Genomic DNA, 15,281 nt, shown 5'->3' on the forward strand with positions numbered 1-15,281 from the left:
AAATTTCCTAACAGAGAGGAAATTAAGAGTTTTTCCAAGCTGCGGTAACAGCCTGTACAAGTGTTTAGAGGCGTGAAAGAGAATGTAATATTTGAGGGAACAGCGACAATTTCAGGGTAGATGAAGTATGAATAATGGTGGTATCTTGTGCCATGCTCTTGTGTAATATTGCGGTGTAAGAAGGATGCAGCATGGATGAAAGGAATGAGTTAGGCAGGAACTGAGGCAGAAATACTAGTACTATCGTCATACTTATGTCCCATCATATCTTTGTGGGAAAATCCAAAGGAGAGGTGAGATACTGGTAATCATTCTTGGAGGAGTAGGATGAGAACTGCTAGTATAGAGAGAGGCGCACTCAGTACCTGTTTATTGAATTAAAGAGTGAAGGCGTGGAAGAAAAGCGTTTTAGGAAGGAAGTGTAACAGAGCCAGGTGCTTCATAGGGATTAAAATGATTGAAAAGCGTTCCTTGGGTTTGGCACTTAAGAGGTGAGATGGTAAGGGCCTGAACTAATGTACTGACAATGACAGTGATAGGGAGAGATTTAGGGATACTTTCTGAGTTATGACTGGTAGGATTTAGTGACAGTTTGGATGTAAACAGTGAGGGAGCAGGTGGGAGGTGGCTGAAGTTCCTACCTGAATGATCTGGTGGATAGAGACTCTGCTTATATGAAAATGGGGAATGCAAGAGGAGGAGGAAGATTGAGGGGAAGATAATTTGGTTTGAGACAATTAGGAGTTGCCTATGGGACGTGAGTTCATGTACAGAAGGCAAGGTTTTCGTTCTTGAATTAAAAAAAATCCTATTGAGGGAAGTAGAATTCATTTGGGGAAAATGGACAAGGGTCTTTAGGAGGAACCTTTGACTAGTATGTGACATTTATTCAGAATTGTTCTTTTGAGTGATTGGCTGGCCTTGCGTCTTCACTGTTGTGTCTGCTTCTTCTCTGCATAAGAAAAGAAAGGATTTTATTTTTTGGTCTCTTGTAAGTAAACGAAACAGACCCCTAATAGACAGCTCCACATGAAGGATGTAAACAGTGGTGCTTAAGCTCCTTTCTCTCTTGATATACCTGAAGAGTACATTCCTTTCCTTATCAACAGTGGCTTAGTATTGCAGTGATTATCCACCATTCCTCCCTTTTCCCTGGTTGAAAAGACATGGTATTAGATAATGCTGGATGCTGTGGGACATGGATAATTTCTGCAAGTAGACCGAGATTATCCTCCTACAAGCGTATATAATTTATATAACATACTTGCAGAAAATAAAACTGCTACAGTGTCCTTTATAAACAAGCAATTGTGGAACTGCTAAAGGATCCTAGATTTTATTTGTTTTGGATTATTATTTTTTTAATCATCTTCCCTTGATGTCCTTTTTCTCTTTCTTTTTTTAGTGCTAAAGTCTGTTGAAAATCTTGGTTTGAGCCATTTGAAAGGAAGTGAGGAATACCAGAGTAAGTTAGAGGCTGAGCTTCGAAAGCTCAAGTTTTCCTACAGAGTAAGTAAAAAGAAAAAAAAATCCTTCGGTTTGTATATACTTATAAATTGAATATCTGTTATAGGAAAGGTCTTGTATCAGGCACAGGGGTTTTATAAAGACTAATACAGCACAGACCGTCTGAAGGATCCCATAGTCCCCTAGGGGTGATTGACACGTAATCAGATGATAACAATACAGTAGTGTTTCTTAACCTTAGCACTATTGACATGTGACCCCAGTAGTTCCTTCTGGGAGCCTTCCTGTACATTTTAGGATGTTTAATAGCATCCTTGGCTCTACTTTTTAGATGCCAGTAGTACTCTCCCTCTCACAGTTGTGACAACCAAAAATATCTCCGAAAGCCCCTAAACCCATACCAACCCAATAGAACAGAAAAGAACTGCTCTATACGGTTTCCAGGAAGCAGTTGGTGGATTTGAACTACCAACCTTTGGGTTAGCAGCTGAGCTCTTACACACTGTACCGCCAGGGCTCCAAAAATGTCTTCAGAAGTTGCTAAATGTCCCTTAGGGGCAAAATTGTAACTGGGTTGAGAATCGATGCAGTATAGAACAATGAATGCTGTTTTTGGAAGTGTGCTTCAGGAACTCTAAGAACACATACGATTACTCAACTCAGATTAGGGAGGTTTGGGATGCTTCCTGGAGGAGTTAGTGCTGGAACTGCATCTTGACAGATGCGATCACATTTTTATTTTGGGAAGATGCCAACAATAGATTGAAAGGGTTATGTTGGGTAGGAGGGAGACAGGGGTCTGGAAATGACGAGAGTCTGAAATAAATGGAGGGCAGAGGACTGATTAAAGAGATAATACGAAGGTATAATAAAAAAACGTCAGGGTCTAATTGCAGGAGGCAGAGGATAGGGAAGTGTTACGGATGACATCCAGGTTTCTAGTTAGGGTGACTAAGTGGATGGTGGTGATATTTTGAGATATGATACATAGGAGGAGAAGCAGGTTTTGAAAGGATGATCCAGAATTTAGTCTTTGACATGAATTTGAGGTGCCTGTGGAGATGTCTAGTGGGCAATTGGATATACAGGTCTGGACATAGGAGACAGATCTGTACTGGGAGTATAAATTTAGGGGAAAGTTGGAAACATTAGGAGTAGGTCAGAGCACCCTAGGAAAGTATTTGAAAAGATTATAGAGGGCAGGACGTGAAGAATGTCAGTATTTAAGTTGAAATGGAATCGGAGGAGTCTGGGAAGAAGATTGGGAAGGAGCTGCCTGAGAGGTCAGTTACCCAGGATAACAGTGTCATGGAAATCAAGGAAAGCTGACGTAAAATGGTAGTAGTAGAGTCAGAACTTGGCTAACTTAAGAAGGGATAGTGAGACTCAAGATCAGCCCAAAACTGTTCCCTATGAGGTGGAGGTCAGACATACCTCCATTTTCCAACCTCTTTTTTTTGACAGCAGCTGTCCCTCTCACAGCACTCTCCTCTTCTGGGTTTGATAATTGCAGTGTACACACAGAACTCACAGACCCCTAATAGACAGTTCCACATGAAGGATGTAAACAGTGGTGCTTACTGTTTTTTCTATCCTGATACACTGGAGGGGTACGACTTAGGATCAGGAACAACAGACTACAACTCAGAATCAGGACCAGGAAGCATGTAGGCAAAGTCTCCCTTCTTCAGTGCAGGACAGCTCTCTCGGCTTCTCTCAGCTATACAAGCAGGCAGGCCGTTTGCTCTGCTGTGCATGCCCCGTCTCAGCTGTGCAGGCTTCTTCTTGGCCCCCTGAGGGCAGGCTTCCTTTTAGCCCCCTCAGGACAGGCTTCATTCAGACCCCTCAGGACTGGCCTCTCTGTCTTTGGCCTCCCTACTGTCACTGCCGAATCTGCCGCAGGACTCCTTCCAGGCCTATCACCACTGGCTCTGTCACAGGGCCCATTTCGGACGTGTTACTGCCGGGTCTGCTGCGGTGCCCCTTCTGGTCTTCTCGCTGTCTTCAGTGTCACAGCCCTTGACCTGTGTTACAGGTCTTTTAGGAGGTTCCCTTGTCCCCGCTTCCTTTCTTTTCTTATCTTTCTTGCCTTTTCTCCTTTCTGCGTCTTCTGTCTGTCAACCTCTGTGGGGTTTGCTGCATGTATAAGCAAACTCCTGGTTAATTTCAAGGCATGGCCCTCCCACCGGGGACACGGACTGACCAATCCCCTCACGGTAGGCCACAGACACTCCATTTGCGTAGTATATTGACCAGTACCTGCAAGGTGCCTACCAATCACAGGGCAGACTGTAGCCCAGGGCCAGACAAAAAGTCAGGTTGTTTACAGCTTGACCAGGAAATGTCAATCAACCTGCATAAAAGTAACAAACCCTCTGGGGTAGAAAACTAGGGCAAAGATAATTCCTCAGGGCTTAGGGGAAATACCTCTCAAGATGTTTTTCCGTAGAACTAAGGCAAAAGGCCACATAAAGGAACTCACTTTACCACAGCTGGAGTTTCGGTAATAATGTTAATCATGATAATAATAGTAATAGCAGTAGCAAGTATTTATAATATGTTTACTATGTACATACTGTTCACAGCACTTTATGTATATTAAATCATGTAATAACAGTCTTATGAGGTAAGTAGTATTATCATCCCTTTTTACAGAAGAGGAAACTGAGTTATTGATAGGCTAAGTAACTTGCTCAAGCTCATAAGATAGTAAATGGTGGAGCCATTATTTGAATCTGGGCATTTTGTCTCCATGGTTGGTGTTTTTAACCACAACACTTTCAGAAACTTAGGATAGGTCATGAAAGATGAGTTGTACAGCGCCCATTGGATTTAGTAGCTGGATGGGCTCATATAGATTGGAACAGAAGTCATATTGATGGCAGTGGTTGCAGGAGGAAGGTGAAGAAGTGGATATGAACATTTTACTCTTTTAAAATGTTTAGGTGAAGAGATGGGAGAGGGCAAAATCTAGAGGAAGTTGTAGGGAAAAGAGGAGGTACACACATGTATATGGCAAGAGATACTCAGATATATGTATGTATAAGCTGAGAAGAAAGATCTAAAAGAGAAAGAGGAGATGAGCTTGAAGATAATTTACTCAAAGAGAATTTGATAAATCAAGGTCCTAAGAGGCAGAACAGATGGGATTAAGGGTTTAGGTGTAGGAGGAACAAGAGATGCTTCATCCGTAGAGGTGGACGTGAAGGCTGTGCAGCAGTGTGGATGCAGAAGCTCAGGGTTGAAGGTGTCTCCGCCCGGCGGCCTTTATTACTGTAATCTGTCTAGAGGGAAGGGCAAGGTGATATAGTCGGGGGCTTGGAGCAACTGGTGAAATTTGAGATAGGTTTTCTGAGAAGTGAGGAAGGAGGTGATTATGTATCTAATCCTAGCTCTGCTGCTTACAAGATTTGCCCCTGGAAAAGTTATGATTTCCCTGTGCCTCGTTTCCTCATCTTTAAAACAGAGATATAATAATGCCTACCTCACAGAATACCAGAAAGATGTTTATCTGTGTTTTATTGACTACGCAAAGGCATTTGACTGTGTGGATCATAACAAATTATGGATAACATTGTGAAGGATGGGAATTCCAGAACACTTAATTATGCTCATGCGGAAACTTTACGTACATAGATCAAGAGGCAGTCATTCCAACAGAACAAGGGAATACCGCGTGGTTTAAAATAAGGAAAGGTGTGCATCAGGGTTGTATCCTTTCACCGTCGTTATTCAATCCGTTTCAATCCGTGTGCTGTGCAAATACTCTGAAAAGTTGGACTATATAAAGAATAGGGCATCAGGATTGGAGGAAGACTCATTAACAACCTGTGTTATACAGATGACACAACCTTGCTTGCTGAAGGGGAAGAGGACTTGAAGCACTTACTGATGAGAATCAAAGACTACAACCTTCAGTGTGGATTATACCTCAACATAAAGAAAATAAAAATCCTTACAAATGGACCAATAAGCATCATGATAAATAGAAAAAAGATTGAAGTTGTCAAGGATTTCATTTTACTTGGATCCACAATCGACATCCATGGAAGCAGCAGTCAAGAAATCAAGCGACACATTGCTTTAGGGAAATCTGCTGCAGAAGACTTCTTTAAAGTGTTCAAAAGCAAAGATGTTACTTTGAGGATTAAGGTGTGCCTGACCCAAGTCATGGTGTTTTCATCCACGTCATACGAATGTAAAAGCTGGACGATGAATAAGGAAGACTGAAGAATAATTGATGCCTTTGAATTATGGTGTTGGCAAAATATATTGAATATACGATGGACTGCTAGAAGAATGAACAAATCTGTCTTGGAAGAAGTACAGCCAGCATGCTCCTTAGAAGCGAAGATGGCGAGACTTAATCTCATGTACTTTTGGAGATGTTATCAGGAGGAACCAATCCCTGGAGAAGGATATCATGCTTGGTAAAGTAGAAGGTCAACAAAAAAGAGGAAAAGCCTCGATGAGATGGATTGACACAGTGGCTGCAACAGTAGGCTCAAACATAGAAAAGATTGTGAGGATGGCACAGGAGGGGGCGATGTTTCATTCTGTTGTATACAAGGTAGCTATGAGTCAAAACAACACCACCACGACCACCTAGTAGAATTATTTTAAGGATTAAGTAGGTTAATATGTGAAAAATGCTTAGAACTGTGCCTAGTACCCAGTTAGTACTCAAGACATGTTCACGCTTACTATTTTGAACTTGAATAAGGATTCCTTGGCATTAGTAAGGGTTCTGTTGAGGTTAAAAAACAAAAACAAAAAAACCCCATCGCTGTTGTGTTGATTCTGACTCATAGTGACCCTGTACGACAGAGTAGAACTGCCCCTTAGGGTTTCCAGGGAGCTGCTGGTGGATTCAAACTGCTGACCTTTTAGTTAGCAGCTGAACCCTTAACCGCTTCTCCACCAGGGCTCCTAGTTGAGGTTAAATGTCATGAATTTTTAGAATTCCAAATTCCTATAGGTGTGTATGTATTTTTAGTCCAGAAATGCTCAGCATTTTGGGAATAGTACTGCAGAGTGTAGCTGTAGATTAATTTAAATTTAGATTTTGCCAGATGGTTGAAATTAAAGATGTCGAGGGTTCATGTGAGAAGTAGTTGGAAGTGTTGAGTACCCTGAACATAGGTTGGATAAGAAAGTTTAAATAGAAGGGGCTGATAGATAGGAAGAAGACAACCCATTGCCATCAAGCCAATTCTGACTCATAGTGACCCTATAGAACAGAGTAGAACTGCCACATAGCGTTTCCAAGGAGTGTCTGGTGGATTCAAACTGCTGACCTTATGGTTAGCAGCCATAGCACTTAACCACTACGCCACCAGGGTTTCCAGGAAGAAGATAGTGGGGTTCAAACCCAGGAGATTTTGTTGAGATTAGTTCAGTTCTCAGTTTCAGCTTATTACTAACTTAAGCATATTATGAAATTTGTGCCCTTGAAACTTTTACTTTACTATTGACTTATGCTGACTCAGTATTTCTTTATACTTCTGACCATTTTAATGTGTTTATTTTATTCATATGTCATTATTTTTAAGGAAAGTTTAGAAGATGAATATGAACCACGAAGAAGGGATCATATTTCTCACTTTATTTTGCGCCTTGCTTATTGCCAGTCGTGAGTATACATTTATGCTCTCATAGTCGAATCTACTTACTTGGTTTGTAAATTGGTGGGTGGAGAGTTGACACGTGCTGTACCGATTATAGGAGAACTCAGAATAACATCAGGGATCAGTGGTACATGGGTTGATATTTTTTGAGTTATTTCCAATTGTCCTTACCACTTATTCCTCCCTTTTGCCTTCAAGTGCTGGTACTGGTGTCTGTAGTTGGTTCTCTTTACATTCTCTCCCCAGCTACTTGCCGGAAAGAGTTAGCAGCTAGTGACTTATGTACGATAAACCTTTCCCTCTGCATGGCTGGAAAAGAGGAGGCTAGGTATACCATATGTTAAAGATACCCACCCCCTTTTTGGAAAGATCAGTAAATATGTAACGACTGAAATTTTAGTGAGTTGAACACTTGCAGTGAATTGTTTGAGGACAGCTGTTTACTAAAAGATAACGAAAAAAATTCCTATTGTAATGTTTTATCTGTTGAAACACTTTTTAACGTTGTGGAATAGAGTCTTTGGGATTTAAAATTGGAAGAGATTTCATTAGGAAAAAAAGACTTTTGATACTTTTTTCCTGGAAAAAAGTAATATTTATAAGAAACAAACACATACTTGAATCTGATATCAATTTTAAGAAGTTGAAATGTTTAGGTCCTTTAGTTCTAAGTTGGTTTCCTGTGGTATTTGTGTAAGTCAGTAGTGCCACCCAGAGGGAGAAGGAGTTAGTTGCTTTTTTTTTCTTGATGTGTTTTTTCCCATGTTAATTTTGGCCAAGTAATAAAAAAAAAAAAAAATCTTTTTTTTTTTTTAAATATATTTATAGAAGCCCTGGTGGTGTGGTGGTTAAGTGCTGTGGCTGCTAACCAAGAAGTCAGTAGTTCACACCCATCAGGTGCTCCTTGGAAACTCTGTGGGGCAATTCTCTCTCCTATAGGGTCACTATGAGTTGGAATCGACTTGATGGCAATAGCTTGGTTTTTTTCTTTATAATTATGGTTTTTTCTTTTTATTGTTACAGGCTTATCAAGTGAGAATCTTAAGTTGTTTACTATCCCAAGATAATAATAACTTAGAAATTATTCACCAGCTTTGGCCCTAGGGTTTATTTTTTGTAAAAAAGCATAAGCAGTTTATTTGATTTATGCAGTAAATGAATTGCTGACAATCTGTGAAAGTCACCTTGAAAAAATATAATCATATTTTAAATGCAGTTGGGTATTTACAGCTTTAGAATAATGTATAAAATATTATGTATATTTTATAAATTAATATATTTATACATTGGCTTTTCTTAAATTGAGATATTGAGATTTCTTAAATTTGGTGGTATTATAAACTGTAAAGTTGTAAACAAAGTTTAATTTGCAAAGTTTATCTGACCATAATCTACTCATAGATAAAGTGAATTAAAAAATTTGGTGTTTATTTGGCATTGATGAGGCGACTTCAGATTAGAGGAGTTTCTCATTTTCTAGTGTAAATGACTGTTATCCCATTACATTAAATACAACTAACTATTTTCCTTTATATTATTTAATAATTAATACTGCACCTAGGCTCGAAGCATTCTGTATTTAATCCTTTTAACTTTATGTTCATAACACCTCTACCCCCATATGCAATGCATCCTTCGAAAACTGGTATATATGGTAGTCATACTCTCTTTATTGTAATAGAGGACTGGTATGCTTTTAACTGCTTCTAGAATCTTGCTCATGATTGAATATTGCTTCATAAAAATTTCTAGGATTTAAAAATCATCGGACTTTTAATGTATATTTGTAATTTTCCCATCTCCATTTCAGTGAGGATCTTAGACGCTGGTTCATACAACAAGAAATGGATCTCCTTCGATTTCGATTCAGTATTTTACCTAAGGACAAAATTCAGAGTTTCTTAAAGGATAGCCATTTGCAGTTTGAGGCTGTAAGTATATTTTTATAGTTATTTCTAATTGTCTTCATCTCTCTCTTTTGCCTTCAAGTGCTGGTACTGATGTGTGGAGTTGGTTCTCTTCCCAGGTACCTGCCAGAAAGAGTACACAGCTAGTGATTTTGCACATTAGTGAGGCTTCTTCCCTCCCTGACTACAGAAAAAGGGGTTCCTTAGTATCAAAGCCTGTACATTTAGTGGCTTTATTTATTAAATTTGTGATATAGTAAAGTACAAAAAAAGGAGCCCTGGTGATTCAGTGGTTAAGCTAACCAGCTGCTAACCGAAAGGTTGGTAGTTTAAACACAGCTACCCAGCCTCTCTTCAAGAGAAAGACCTGGTGATCTACCCCCACAAAGGGTACAGCCTAGAAAGGTCTGTGGGGCAATGCTACTCTGTCATGTGCGGTTGCTATGAGTCGAAATTGACTTGATGGCACCAAACAACAGCAAAGTACAAAAAGGTTTAGTTTGTAAAAGTTAATCCTTAACCAAAATCTTGTAGGCCAGAATTTTAAAACTAATAATGTATTAAAGAAAACAAACAGGTGATAGTTACTTATTTGCAGTGGTGAAGGTAGAAGGGGTAATATTTTATTTTAAAAGTTTGTTGTCAGTAGAATTTGCCTGTCTGAGAAGTTTTAAAAGTAGTTTTGCAGACAAATCTGAATGATTTACATATTATAATTATCTAAAAAGAAGAAATGTGTGGGACATATTTTGAATGGATATTATGGGTGGATACAGAATTTGTCTTTTAGGTGGATCTGTGCTGCAGTACCACATTGCCGTCGAGTTGATTTTGACTCACAGTGACCCTATAGGACAGAGTAGAACTACCCTGTAGGGTTTCCAAGGAGCGAGTGGTGGATTTGAACTGCCAACCTTTTTGGTTAGCAGCCAAGCTCTTAACCACTGCTGCAGTGGGGAGGTAGAAAATTCTGTTTTGGGAGATGTAGAGCAATCAGATGGTGGTAGGACTGGTTGTGACTATATTTTGGTTTTGGAATGGGTTGCTTGAGACCAAATAAGAAAGTAGAAGTTGGAGTGGATGAAAGACGTTGTCCTGTCTGACAAGTGGAAGATGTACCCGCTGTAGCAAAGAGAGCATATGAAGGGAAAGACACCACATTTAGCGTCTGTAACATTCTAGGGTGGCGTATTCCGGTTTCCCTCCTTTACTTTCCCTAAAAGTCCCATGAGGTTAGAAGGTTTCTGAGTAACATTTACGTAGGAAGTAGTAGAAACAAGAGTCTTCTGACCTCGAAGTCCATGCATCTTCCACTTTGCTTTTAACTTTGATCCTTAGTGACATCTGTTATTGCCAATATCAATTATAGTTCATTTATCCTTTCATTTAAAAAAATATTTTTTTTGCGATTGTTGGTTTTATTAGATCAAATAGAAGGCTCTTCACGAGAAAGTCTGTTCTTTATTCCAGAGTGTCTCAACATGTTGTCAAGTGTAATTTTTTTATAATAGCTTTATTAAGATGGGATTCACATATCATGAAACTCACCCTTTCAAAGTGTCCAATTCCGTGGTTTTGAGTATAATCACAGAATTATGCAGCCATCATTGCTGTTTTAGAACATTTTCATCACCCTAAAAAAAGAAACCCCATACCCTTTAGCAGTCAGTCTTCATCCTCCCCTTCCCCTTTTTGGCAACCCCTAATCTGCCTTCTGTTTTGATGAATTTGATTATTCAAGACATTTTATATGAATGACAAACATGCTTGTGTTCATGCTACTTTTTGTAACGGGAGTAATAAGGCTCTTTGTCTCTGACCCAAGAGTCTGTGTCTTCTGCCAGGATACAGGAAACAGTAATAGGCTAACTTACTGACTTGTAAGTAGTGTAAAATTAAATTCCAGACTGACAGTCATTTATGTGATTTTGGGTTGATTTTCTATTCTCTATTTCAGTTTTCTCTTCTTTTAAATGGGAATAGTAACAATCTCTACGTCAGAGATTTGAGAGGTTTGAATGAGATAGTGTGCATAGAGTGCTTAGTACTGTGGCTGGCATATATGTTAACTAGTAATATTATGGAGAGCATAGAGGCAGCAAATGCTTATGTGTTGGAGAAGTTTGGGATCAATTAGATTGATATATTTTGCTGCAGTTTAAAACATCTATTTTGGGTCTTTTTTTCTAGGGCACAGGAATTTGATGAAAAATATATGCATAATTTTAACAAGTGGGTTGGCAGTCACTATCATGGTTTTCAATATTAGTTTGGTTGCTTACTACTTTGTTATAATTATTTGATTTATTTATATACTTATATCCTGTTTCACCCCCATGCGTCTGTCAGTTTGTTGTACTTTGAGGGCTTGCATGTTGGCTGTGATGCTGGAACCTGTGCCACCGGTATTCAAATACAAGCAGGGTCACTCATGGTAGACAGGTTTCAGCTGAGCTTCCAAACTAGGACAGACTGGGAAGAAGGAGCTGGAGGTCGACTTCTGAAAAGAATTAGCCAGTGAAAACCCTATGAATAGCAGTGAAACATGGCCTGAAATAGTGCTGGAAGATGAGCCACTTAGGTTGGAAGACACTCAAAACGTGGCTGGGGAAGAGCTGCCTCCTCAAAATAGAGCCGACCTTAATGATGAGGATGGAGTCAAGCTTCTGGGACCTTCATTTGCTGATGTAGCATGACTCAAAATGAGAAGAAACAGCTGCAAATATCCATTAATAACTGGACTGTGGAATGTATGATATATGAGTCTAGGAAAATTGGAAATTGTCACAAATAAAATAGAACACGGCCCTGTCCTATAGGGTTGCTATGAGTCTGCTCTGCTAGGAATGACAAATTGAAGAGGAATGGTGTCACATTCATCATCAAAAAGAACATTTCAAGATCTATCCTGAAGTACGATGCTGTCAGTGCTAGGATAATATCCACATGCCTACAAGGAAGACCAGTTAATACGACCATTATTCAAATTTACTTACCAACCACTAAGGCCAAAGATGAAGAAATTGAAGATTTTTACCAACTTCTACAGTCTGAAATTGATTGAATATGCAATCGGGATGCATTGATAATTACTGGTGATTGTTTGGAAACGAAGAAGGATCAGTAGTTCATGATAGAAATGTTGCTGGAGATTGCATGATAGAATTTTGCAAGCCGAATGACTTCTTCATTGCAAATACCTTTTTTTCAACAACATAAATGCCAGCTATACATGTGGACCTTGTCAGATGGAATACAGAGGAATCAAATGGACTACATCTGTGGAAAGAGATGATGGAAAAGCTCAATATCATCAGTGAGAAGAAAGCCAGGGGCCGACTTTGAAACAGACCATCAACTGCTCATATGCAGTTCAAGTTGAAGCTGAAGAAAATTAAAAGAAGTCCACGAGAGCCAAAGTACGACCTTGAGTATATCCTACCTGAGTTTAGAGACCGTTTCAAGAATAGATATTGAACACTAATGACCGAAGACCAGACAGGTTGTGGAATGACATCAAGGACATCATACAAGAAGAAAGCGAGAGGTCATTAAAAAGGCAGGAAAGAAAAAAAGACCAAAATGGATGTCAGAAGAGACTCAGAAACTTGCATGAAAGTCGAGTAGCTAAAGCAAAAGGAAGAAATGATGAAGTAAAAGAGCTAAACAGAAGATTTCAAAGGGTGGCTTGAGAAGACAGAGTATTATAATGACGTGTTCAAAGACATGGAGATAGAAAACCAAAAGGGAAGAACATGCTCGGCATTTCTCAGGCTGAAAGAACTGAAGGAAAAATTCGGCCTCCAGTTGCAATATTGAACGATTCTATGAGGAAAGTGTTAAATGATGCAGGGACTTTCAAAACAAGATGGAAGGAATACACAGAGTCACTGTAACAAAAAGAATTGGTTGACGTTCAGACATTTCAGGAGATAGCGTATAATCAGGAACTGATGGTACTGAAGGAAGGAGTCCAAGCTGCACTGAAGGCATTTGGTAAAAAACAAGGCTCCAGGAAGTGACAGAATACTAATTGAGATGTTTCAACAAACGGATGCAGCGCTGTAAGTGCTCACTCATCTACACCGATACATTTAGAAGACAGCTACCTGGCCATCCGACTAGAAGAGGTCCGTATTTATACCTTTTCCCAAGAAAAGTGATCCTACTGAATGCAGAAATTATCGAACAATATCATTAATATCACATGCAAGTAAAAATTTTTTGAAGATCATTCAAAAGTGGCTGCCACAGTATATCAACAGGGAGCTGCGAGAAATTCAAGCCAGGTTTAGAATAGGGCGTAGAACCAGGGATATCATTGCTGATATCAGGTGGATTCTGGGTGAAAGCAGAGAATACCAGAAAGATCTTTGCCTGTGTTTTATTGACTATTCAGAGGCACTCTGCTGTGGGGATTATAACAAAATATGGATAAAATCGTGAAGAATGGGAATTCCAGAACACTTAATTGTGCTCATGAGGAACCTGTACATAGATCAAGAAGCAGCCGTTCGAACAGAACAAGGGCACTGCTTGGTTTAGAGTCGGGAAAGATGGGCTTCAGGGTTGTATCTTTTCTCCATACCTATTCGATCTGTATGCTGAGCAGATAATCCAAGAAGCTGGAGTATATGAAGAAGAATGGGGCATCAGGTTTGGAGAAAGACTCATTAACAACCTGCATTATGCAGATGACACAGCCTTGCTTGCTGAATGTGAAGAGGACTCGAAGCACTTACTGATGAAGATCACAGCCTTCAGTATGGATTACACCTCAACATAAAACAAAAATCCTCCCAACTGGACCAAAAAGCAACATCAAGATAAGTGGAGAAAATGTTGAAGTTGTCAAGGATTTCATTTTACTTGGGTCCACAATCAATACCCATGGAAGCAGCAGTCAAGAAATCAAAAGACACATTGCAGTGGGCAATCTGCTGCAAAAGATCTCTCTAAATGTTGAAAGGCAAAGAAGTCACCTTGAAGACTAAGGTGTGCCATACCCAAGCCATGGTGTTTTCAGTCGTCTCATATGTATGTGAAGGCTGGATGATGAATAAGGAAGAGCGATGAAGAATTGACACCTTTGAATTGTGTTGGGGAAGAATATTGAATATGCCATGGATAGCCAGAAGAACAAACAAATCTGTCTTGAAGAAGTACGATCAGAATGCTCCTTAGAAGCGAGGATGGTGAGACTACGTCTCACATGCTTTGGACATGTTATGAGGCGGGATCAGTTCCTGGAGAAGGACAACATGCTTGGTAAAGTAGAGTGTGAGCGAAAAAGAAGAAGACCCTTGGCAAGATGGATTGTCACAGTAGCTGCAACAGTGGGCTTAAGCATGGCAGCAATTGTGGGGATGGCGCAGTGTTTCGTTCTTTTGAACATAGGGTCACTATGAGTTGGAATTGACTCGATGGCACATAACAACAACAACAACAACAATAAACCCTGTTTCATTCTGCAGGTCATTTGAGATGCATTATGTAATAAACATATTCATTCAGATAAGATGTGGAAATATGAATAAAATTGGAAAATTGGCTGAAGGGAAAATTACAACCACGTTTGTAGGGCACAGGGTGGTCCTTTGTAGTTTCTAAAGGGAATGGTAGCTTTGGCTTCTTTCTTGTGTGACTTGTTTTTTTTCCGGTTCAATGATTCTCATTGGGAAATAGAATGGGGAGATAGTTCTCCTCGGGTGTTTATCAGAACCTTGGGGTGGAGGTTTGTAGAGTATGAAAAACATTATGCCTTTGGTTTTTGAAACAAACTACAGACTGTAAGGAAACCCTGGTGGCATAGTGGTTAAGATCTATGGCTACTAACCAAAAGGTTGGCAGTTCAAATCCACCAGGTGCTCCTTATAAACCCTGTGGGGCAGTTCTACTCTGTCCTGTAGGGTTGCTATGAGTCGAAATCAACTTGATGGCGACAAGTTTGGCTTTTTTGGTCTTACACTGTAAAGCTTAACCAAGTATTTGCAGCTGGCGGGGATTCACGGAAGATAGAGTGAGAAAGCACTGCAGGGGGCCTGTAGAAAAACGATTTCTGTGATAAATTGTTATCACTTTCTTGGCAGAGCCCTGTTTTCTGTTCTGGTGCTCTCCCATGGCATCTGACACTGGTAATTAAGATGCTTGAATTTAGGCACTGCTAATTAACTTGCCCCCTGTGGCTCTTCCTATTTCATTTAGGCTTTTCCACCTGTTACCATTTCATCAATAGGAACATGCACATTCTCTTCACTTTGATTAGAATATTTGGTTTGAA

General features: G+C 39.7%; 1 protein-coding gene across 1 annotated transcript in view; it reads left to right on the forward strand.

Annotated features, from left to right (window-relative positions):
• The window catches only part of PRIM2 (DNA primase subunit 2), a 376,165-nt gene that overhangs the window by 1,530 nt on the left and 359,354 nt on the right, over nucleotides 1–15,281 (forward strand). The window contains exons 3-5 of the mRNA XM_003404412.4: nucleotides 1,406–1,509; nucleotides 7,020–7,099; nucleotides 8,905–9,025. Of these exons, the coding sequence (XP_003404460.1) occupies nucleotides 1,406–1,509; nucleotides 7,020–7,099; nucleotides 8,905–9,025 (305 nt within the window). The remainder of the gene's footprint in view (nucleotides 1–1,405; nucleotides 1,510–7,019; nucleotides 7,100–8,904; nucleotides 9,026–15,281) is intronic.

This window comes from Loxodonta africana, chromosome 1 (genome assembly GCF_030014295.1).
Source record: "Loxodonta africana isolate mLoxAfr1 chromosome 1, mLoxAfr1.hap2, whole genome shotgun sequence".
Lineage (NCBI taxonomy): Eukaryota > Metazoa > Chordata > Mammalia > Proboscidea > Elephantidae > Loxodonta > Loxodonta africana.